This window comes from Branchiostoma lanceolatum, chromosome 15, assembly GCF_035083965.1.
Source record: "Branchiostoma lanceolatum isolate klBraLanc5 chromosome 15, klBraLanc5.hap2, whole genome shotgun sequence".
In the NCBI taxonomy this organism is placed as follows: domain Eukaryota; kingdom Metazoa; phylum Chordata; class Leptocardii; order Amphioxiformes; family Branchiostomatidae; genus Branchiostoma; species Branchiostoma lanceolatum.
The window spans coordinates 3472504-3481863 of NC_089736.1; the positions used below are offsets into that span (position 1 = coordinate 3472504).

The 9360-nt window shown below is 42.1% G+C and overlaps 1 protein-coding gene across 1 annotated transcript; it reads right to left on the reverse strand.

Moving 5' to 3' along the window:
* Positions 1-8262, reverse strand: LOC136420855 (pannexin-3-like). Its single transcript, XM_066407967.1, has 2 exons — positions 7872-8262; positions 1-1029 (listed from the first exon to the last, which is right to left on the reverse strand). Exons 1-2 carry the CDS (start codon positions 8014-8016, stop codon positions 158-160), a joined length of 1017 nt encoding a protein of 338 aa, XP_066264064.1. The 5' UTR covers positions 8017-8262; the 3' UTR covers positions 1-157.
* Between the last annotated feature and the right edge of the window lie 1098 nt (positions 8263-9360).

Consider the following 9360-nt stretch of genomic DNA (forward strand, 5'->3'; position numbering starts at 1 on the left):
TAGAAAAAAAGGATGGTTTATTGTTCTGCTAGATTGATTTCAGTCAACCATTATCGGAAAAATCCCGAATTTATGTTACCCAACGTTACATGCAAGGAGGTTAAATTTTAACCTCCTTGGTACATGTAACGTGAAAAAAAAACACAGTACAATATTTTCAGACAGTTGATTTTGCAAGTTTGACGTTCCCGTAGCCCATGAAAAGACCGGGATTTGACTCTGAAAACATGGCCAACAGTTTTGTGTCGCTCGCAGAACCGTTCAACTCCGTGCCACACGAGTCCCACGCTTGGCTTAGCTGCTGTTCAGCGTACGCCGTCTCCCTGTGGTGTTTCGAACTTTTGCCGCCATTTTCTAACCCAACCTTCCCGTCATGCCACAGGAACGTGGTGATCACGTGGTACAGGAGCACGAGAGTTCCCGTGATCAGTATCGTGATGTTGGTGATCCAGGCCATCCGCAACGTCTGTCCGGATCCAAGAGAACACGTCACGGCTACGTCACTTACGATACATTCAAAAGAATCGTAGATGTTTTCCAAACGATGCACAGGACAGAGGCAATAGTACAAAAGGAAGAAAATGAGCAACAGCATTGTGACAACTTCTCTAATGCGGTAATATCTAGTGATGGTGCTTCTCTCCTTGACTTTGAACTTCAACTCTGGAGTAGGAGGACGCTTGCCGTGAGCAGTTTGTTTGAGATCCGTTAGGTGGCGTGGCTCGACCTTCTTCAAGTACACTTTCTTGGAGGAGCGATGGCGGCTTCGCCTTTTCCCGAGCAGAGCTGCCTTCAGCTTTTCGGCCGCGAATATCTCCCACAGTAGATGCGGCATGTAGCAGAGAACGGCTTGTATGAAGAAGGCCAGCGGGATCAGGTACTGGTTGAGCGGGCCTTCCGGGCGGGAAACCGGCGGTTGGACCGAGCTGGACAGACAGGATGCTTCAGCTACCTGCGCCGCATGGAGCGCGTAGAGACTGCAGTTCTGCGGGCGACAGTAGGTGGCGTAACACTTCACGCCAGGTGGTCCTGTAAAACATATGCAAGATCATGAAGTGTCGTGTTTCCGCAAGTTCGACGAACAATTTATGTAGGTCACTGCCTTATCTAAATTTCACGGACTAAACGGACAACATTCTTGTCTTATTGCTCTCCTAGTTCATTAGCATTCAGCAGCACGTGCCCATTTTTTCTTCTGTCAAGATCGTTTCGGACAAAAGGCTTTTGTGCTTCCTCGCGAAAATATTTGCCTCATGGTTCTGTTCCAGTGCATATGAACTGGTGTCCACTCAAAAAGACACGCCAGAACCTCTGACGTTCTACAAAGGTCGAGGACACTTGAAAATACCACAACATCGACGGTTAATTGCATCATACGGTAGGGCCGAGCATGGGTATAGACTCGATAGATTTTATTACATGACTATACAGTTTAGGATTGAAAAATTATCAAATAAAAGAAAATCAAGATTTCTCTCAACTTGCAACACCTATATAAGGCTTTAGTCCAGTGAAAAAAAACATACTGAATTTGGTTTGCAAGCACGCTAACAACATGGCATCTGGAAACAATCAGTACGTAAGAAATATCTAAGGCTAAAAAGGAACCGATTTCCGTAAAAGACACCATATAACATAATATGTAGATCTGTTGAAAACTAGGATAAAGATTTGTCATCAGAATTTATAACCGTGTCCGTACTTTCATGTTTAATGCCATTATGATGTGATGTGCACGCTATTAACACTAATACCTAGTGGTAACGTTACAACTCTGCAATTTTTCACACAGAACCGATTTCTGTAAAAGGCGTACTACAACATAATTTATAGATCTTTTGAAAGCTAGGCTAAAGCTTTGCTATTACTAGTATTAGAATTCATAACTAGTGCTGTACTTTCACTCCATTATGAGGTGATGTGCACACTATAAACTTGATAGGTAGTGCTAGCGTTACAACCCTGCGATTTTGCACACCGAGTCTTAAGTAGCAAAGTGTCCAGATTACATCTTAAAGGTGTAATTTACAACGACCGGAGACGTGCTTAACAACACAATTCCGCACCGCTTTGATGCGAATCTAACGATTCGTTGCTACAAACTGTAACAACAACAAAGATCCGCCACAATTACCTGGAGCACCCTTCCCCCACCTTTACTAATTGGTGAACTAACCTCTCGTTCAAAACATTCTATTGAGAGGTGGGGGCGGCTCCTAGAAACCGCACAATTCATTACGCGCCACAGGTAGTGGTTATAGCTGTGTACATATTGAGGGTCTGTATGCATGTTTCCGTGAGACGTAGTGTGCTATTTTGATTTTACGTTACGATGTAATGTTAAGCGTTGTTGCACCCAAAATAGCAACTGGATAAGATTTGGCAACAGAAATTTTATCCAGTTGCTTGAGTAACTATTCTGGCGTATTTTATTATTTGGATGTCTAACCTTCATCAACGTATTAAGCGTTGTTGGTTAACTCTTTGCCAAAGCGTACGCAAAGCTTTGCTTGCTATTCAGTATATCATAGTAAAGCGTTAAATACGAATTCTCCGTATTAAACAGTTGAACGCCAGCATGCCCAAAAGTCACAACGGAACGCCCGATTGTGTCCCCGTTCACAACTTTAATAGTTTTACCAATTAAGGTACCCAAATCTAGCGCAGTGCGTAAAGGAATACGCGTTGATTTACTGTTAAACGTTGCCGTCTTCTTAATCTTGTCGACCCTCCTAAATTCACCGTTAAGCGTTACCAAGTCCCCCCCATGCAGACCCTCTCCATAGTCCTTGTGAATGTTGTGTGGCAGGTTTGTGTACACAGTTGTGCCCTTGTAGCAGCCCTCGTTATAAAAGAATGAAGTTTGTGTGATCAAAAATACGCGCTCTCCGGGCAGGAGGCTAACACAGCTGTAACAACCTACACAATGGGTAGGAAACGTCTGCGGGGACATTTGTCATAAATGCTTCGGTAATGAGTAATACGTTCAAATACACGACACTACTGTGCAGTGACATGAAATGTGTCTCTAACTCGATTATATGACGTTTTAAAAATACTGTGTACAACGATGTTGACATTTGAATCATAATAAATTGTGTGGTCACAATCAGCTCTGGAATGATGTTATAGCCCCCATCTAATCTTCGATTAGACCTACCCTCGGGGGCATTCACCCCGCCCCAAAAAAGCTTGCCCTGCACACACAATGTTATCCTTCAATAATATTCCGTTTCATCTGATAGGATTGTAAGACAAGCTATGACAGAACAGACCGTCGACAAGAATCTACAGCAATGTCTTCCGTCACGATAGGGCCGAAATTCGTTTACGATATACCCACAACTGTTCTAAGTATGCCCCAAATCCACTATCTCAAACCTGTCATACCTAACGCATGTCCCCGGGCCTCAGTAGTGCGTTGTTTTTATGTTGTTTTATCACAAATCTGTCGTACTTAACGAATGTAGCAGGGACCTCAGTAGTGTGTTGTTTCTATGTTGTTTTATCACAAACCTGTCGTACCTAACGAATGTCCCCGGCCCCTCTGTAGTGTGTTGTTTCTATGTTGTTTTACCGCTGACCTGTGTTCACTTCCTACTCCCCTCAGGCAGAGCTATGTTCCGTGACTGTTCCGGTCCCGTACATGCACCTTTCGGCTCTCACTCATGTCACAGGGCCCTCTAACGTCTAAGTAGCCATGGGGAGGTAACTTCGACCCAGAATGGTCCACTAACTGGTTTACAATTCCATTCTTTCTTCAACCTTCCGTAATCGTATTAAGTATGCGAGTTAGCGGCCGACGCCAATTTATGTTGAGCTGTGTTTTGACGTTTATTTAACATTATACACATTTACTAATACTGTAAAATTCATGTCACAGGGCCCTCTAACATCCATGCATATATGGGAGGGTAGCTTCTATCAAGAAAGGTCCACTAACTGGTTTACAATTTCCTTCTTTCTTCAATCTTCCGTAATCGTATTAAGTATGGGAGCCAGTGGCCGACGCCAATTCATGTTAAGCTGTTTTGATATTTCTCTAGCATTATAAATGTTTACTAATACTGCAAGTCAACACCTTTGGAAGATCTCATCAGACCAGAAAGGTCTACATGTATGGCCTGGTTTCCTACCTTTTCAACCTCTTTAGTTTTAATACGTGTGGGAGCTAGTAACGGAACTTAAGGCCAATTATGTTAAGATGTTTTGATATTGCATACGTTTACTGGTACTCTAAATCGGCGTCATGGGAAAAGGAACCATCAACGAGGGAATGTACGCCCCGGTACACACCTTTTTTCCTTTCACGAAACCTCTTCAGCTTTGATAAGTGTGGGAGCTAGCGGCGGACGTTTAAGCCAATTATGTTAAGCTGTTTCGACGTTTCTTTACATACGTTTATTAATACTGTAAATCGACGCACTGTGAAGGCAATAATCAACCGAGAAAGCTTTACTAACTAACTAAGTTTACACTTCCCTTGCTCCTTTTACTCCTTAATAGTCGTGGGAACTAGCGGCGGAGGTTTAAGCCAATTACGTTTAGCTGTTTTGACTTTTCTCTACATACGTTTACTAATACTGTAGATCGGCTCCTTGTGAAACTATCATCAACTTATAAAACTCTACTAATCTGTTTACACCTGTACCCTCTCCGCTTAATAAGTGTGGGAGCTAGTGGCGGAACTTGAAGCCAATTATGTCAAGATTTTTTGCAATTCTCTTACATACATTTACTAATATTACAACTCCACTAAAATGTGGTGGTATTGAACTATTTTCTTTGCTTGAAACGTGGTTTGGAGACTAAGTACTGTTTCTTTGCCACGCTCCGCCCAAGCGTAACTATCCCCACAGTCCTGTAACAAGGTTAGCCCATTTGGTCTCGGTGGTGAGAGCGCTGTTGAAATGTCCGTTCCTTGAGATCCTTCTACAGCTAAGGAGGTTTTATTTCGCTAAACACGCCTTAAGGTGGCGCGACAGGTCTTGAGGACCCTTCTGTAGGCATAAAGGGGCGTGGTGTAGAGGGCCTTGGCTGAGAGGAAATGTCGTCGTAACCGCAGCACTAGTGCAGGCATGAGTTAGGCTTCGGCTTGTTTTGGACGCCTTTTGGTCGTTTTTATCGGACTTTCTATATTTTGTAAGGTTTACTTTTGGTTTGGTCCACCAGCCAAGACGCAGACAAAAAACTTTGACAGAATGACGCCTAAAAGAAGATAGATTTTTGGTTGCTCTATTTTGCCTTTCGTCCCCCTATCTCGGCTAAGTTGGAGACAATCTATGCTGCCCCCGACTACCCATCATTAAAAGCTACACATCGTCTCCACTCGGAACAATAACTTATGATAACTACTAGGCAACAATAGATTTATTTACCCGCAGTATCTAGAACACGTTATCTTTCCTCTCGGATAACATGTAACAGCAGTCAGTACCATGATAAGGAAACTTGTTTTCTTGTACCGACGCCAGGTATTGTGTACAGAGGTTTGACACACTGTCTGTGAGGTACAACTGACTGGTGCCAACAAAAACATCGCTTTTCTAAACACTAAGAACTAGGTGTTCAAAAATGTATGAGAGCCAAGCTTAGAGTACTAGACCATAAAATCGCTTGTCGCTGGATTCCTTTGAAGTTGCTCCAGTTATGCAATGGATGTGGAGACTCGCACGCTTGTTGTCCTTGTTGTACAGGACTTGATCGAGTCACTACCCCTAAAAGAGGAGGCGTCGTCATTGTTGAAAGAGCCGCTATTTCAAGAGCCCATGCTTCGTGCACCCGACTTTAGGTAGCGTGAAAAAACCCCATTCAGGTTGAGCTTTTTGCGTGCGAGCAATTACACAAAGAACCCACGCGGTGTTTCTAAAATTGGGCCGAAAGTCTAGTGGTATAGAATAACAAGTCCAAGAGCAAAGATTTAACCGCTTGAAAATGTCATTTTTGTCTTGCACTTCTTCTTATAATGGCAGCCATTCCAAGCGATGTAAAGTTGATAGTGTTGCAATAAAGGTAGTCATTAATAAAACTGAAGGATTAGTATGATTACCTACTCTGAAGGAAGGCAGCGAATAAAGTCCGGAGTTCGACATTCTAATCGTTTGTCAACGAGACCCATATCTTCCAATATTACAATTGTTACCGCCCTTCGCTCGCAACAATGTGTTTTTCAGGCTAATAATGATAAGGAGGACAACCCTACATATTGATGATGATAAATGCATGTTGTTTCTATGGCTGCGGTGCCAGGTCTCCGGACGCTGGGTTTTAGAGATTAGGCTACACCAAGTAATTTTTATGGATGACGTCCTTTTGAGACCCTGAATCTAATGCGAGAGTGCGAAAAAAACAAGAAGGGCCGAAAAAAACAAGATAGTCGACGACACATGTTAGGAGACAAATTGAATGAGAGAACACAGTGCAACAACTAACAATTATTTTATTCATCATGAAAACAGCAATAATTTGAATAAATCAGTTGAAGTTGAACAGCAGTTGTTGTCCTGTCCCGTTTCTTTCCATATCCCATTGATTTTGCAGGCCTGCAGAAACATATTATATCAAAAAGGAACTCTTTGGTCATAGTTTCAGGAAGCGGATTTTTTTTTTTTTTTTCTGGGAACAGACCAAAATCAATGCGCGCGCGGACGTCATCCATAAAAATTACTTGGTGTAGCCTTACGAACAAATTTGGGCGCACATGTCACACACATCCACCTATTCCCATTCCTACTCCTAGTAGTGCAATAATGATATTGGTGGAATGCATCAAACACGAATTTCCTAAAAAAACTAGACTCAATATCATTTGTGAATGGGATTCAGAAAAACAACAACACTTCTCTTCGTTGATGAAGGTCAGACATACAGGTAGTAACATAAGCCAAAAATATTTACTCAAGCAACTGGATAAAATGTCAAAATTTTATCCAGTTGCTTGTCTATTTTTGGCTTAACGCTTCTCTTCGCTGTAACTTTGTAAGTCTTGCAAGGTACCTGTGAGTACAGCAAAACTGGCCGTTAGATTTTTAGAAACTGTGACGATCGGTTTTAATTCCTAGCTTGCGGAGTGATCATACAAGTGATAAATATCAGATCCTCGCACGTTAACTACATGTGCACTTAACACTACATGACGGGCCCTTTTCAGCGGATGACTCAAAATAACCTTGCTGTGAGGTTTTGGAAGAGGTACAGGAACTGCATGTCAGTAAGGCATTTGGATGTAAAGCCTTCTGTAGACGTCTCTTCAAAAGAGGCTGTTCAGCGTAGACATACCTTAACCACCCCTTAAACGTGCTCTGACACAAGCTGCCAAAGATTGACTGTTTTCCGCAGCGCTTCTGTAAACATCACCTTTGATAATGCACGTAGGGCTTCACGCGTCTCTTGTTCTAAACCCTTCAAGAACGACAGTCACACTTATACACAGACAGACATCAAAACTAAAAACATCTGGATTTGTGTATATAACTACCCTATAGCTAACACCATGTGGCTCGTGTAAAGCCCTATGCCAAGTTCTAGTCCAAATTTGATCTCCGGCGATGACGCGATATCTTACGAAAGATCTAGATTGGCACACTCAAAGCATGCTCTCCCGCGGTTCAAGAGTTTCAATCATGTACATTGTAACTTTTGATTGCTCATCTATTTGAAAATGACAAGTACGTACAGGTATAAGGCCAGGTGATAAAAGCGTATCGTAATGACTTAATGTTTACAATGTCTTCATCGTAAGCGCGCCATAAGTAACGTATTTCCGAAGTATACGCAGACTAGACGTCTTAACGATTGTACATGTCTTAAACACTACGACTTCGTAAGAGAATAGTCTTAAGCGTTACAGATGTAACTCTAAGATTGCTCACCTGTGACTTGTAGAAGTAGGGTGACCGCAGTCACGCCAAACACCAGCCAAACGGTGAGGAACTTCACAAGCCTGTCCATTCTCAGGTCCGTCCGAATGTCGCTCGGAGAAAAACGTAGCGCGGGATTCAACTCCGGCCGATTCATCACGGTCCCCTCTCTGACGTTATACGGTAACTAGTGCGGTTTCCGACGGTCAGAAACTGTTTGTCGGCGGAGGTTTTTCGCATTCAGGGCGAGACGTGTGGATTTGGGTAGTGACAGCGGTGCCGTGTGGTTGTGTGGGGAAACGCACAGGGCACTGCTGTATGTAAGGCGACCGGTGGAACATTGTTTGCATTGTTTGGTCAGGTTTGCACACAGTTTGGGGAAAACAGGTCGCGCGCGGCCGGCGGAAGGAAAAGCGTTGTTTGGCAGCACTTGAGGAGGTCTAGTTTTTGAGGGGAGCCACGCCTCGAGCACTTAAGGGAACCCACCGCACTTATCGAAAAGTAGGGTTCCTTCCCGGTGTGAGCGGATCAAATAAATCTGTCCGGATATGCAGCTTGTACTAAGTTCTTAATCAATGACCCCACTTCCACGTTCGATCCCCATACTTTCTTTCTGCTCGATGTTTTCCTGTGCACTTATATGCAATAATGCTAAAACACTTAGTCAAATAAAAGTTGTGTCAAATCAAGTTATGGCAAACTATTTATCCAATAACTTTCCTTACTGATGATATTCAAACAAGTTATTTCAAATATTCCAAATATCTTATGATAATACGACTCTTTTTTCTAAAATGCCAAACATGGTTAAGATATTTCACGAATTTATTCAACAGCAGAGATGCACAAACATGTAGCAAAGCAAATAACAACTATTACAGATTAGAACAGTTTAGCCAGCATTTCATAAACTAAACGCAAAGCAAATATCAAAAACAACAAATGTACACCTTCTGACTTATGCCATTTAAAATATTTTACGACAGACAAAACAGTTAAACTGGCCAGGCATTGTCACAGTTGTATTTCCTATTTTAATGCTGAGCATTTTCAAGCAAGCCCTTCTTTGTTGGTGTTCCCTTCAAACATTAGTATTATTATATTTTATTTTGATTTCATGGTGATTTTTAAAAGTAATTTGAAGTTTCAGAAAAATTAAAAACAGGTATTATGCAAAGTACTATTTTCTTGAAACAACACAGTCAAAATATATACAACTTAAATGACATTTAAAGTCTGCTCAATTGCACTTCCCTCAAAGACATTCAAACCACAATATGCAAAAAGATGAACCTAATAAACTTAATTCCTTAGCTGCTTGTACAACCTCAACAAAAGGCAGCAAAAACAGTACATCTTCTAATTTGCACAACTTAACAGTACTCTTTTGCAACAGCATCACTTTTCCATTGCACTGAAAAACACATTAATTTATATTCAACCTTCTCCCTGCTGCCTAAAACCCCCAAACCAATACAATTTTAGTGCCAAACGGCTATCT

What these genes read in the sequence shown, in the direction of transcription:
- LOC136420855 (XM_066407967.1), bottom strand. Translation starts at nt 8,016, where the DNA reads ATGAATCGGCCGGAGTTGAATCCCGCGCTACGTTTTTCTCCGAGCGAC. An exon ending in CCTACTTCTACAAGTCACAG is followed by an intron (nt 1,030 to 7,871) that starts GTGAGCAATCTT and finishes TATGTTTTACAG; the next exon opens with GACCACCTGGCGTGAAGTGT.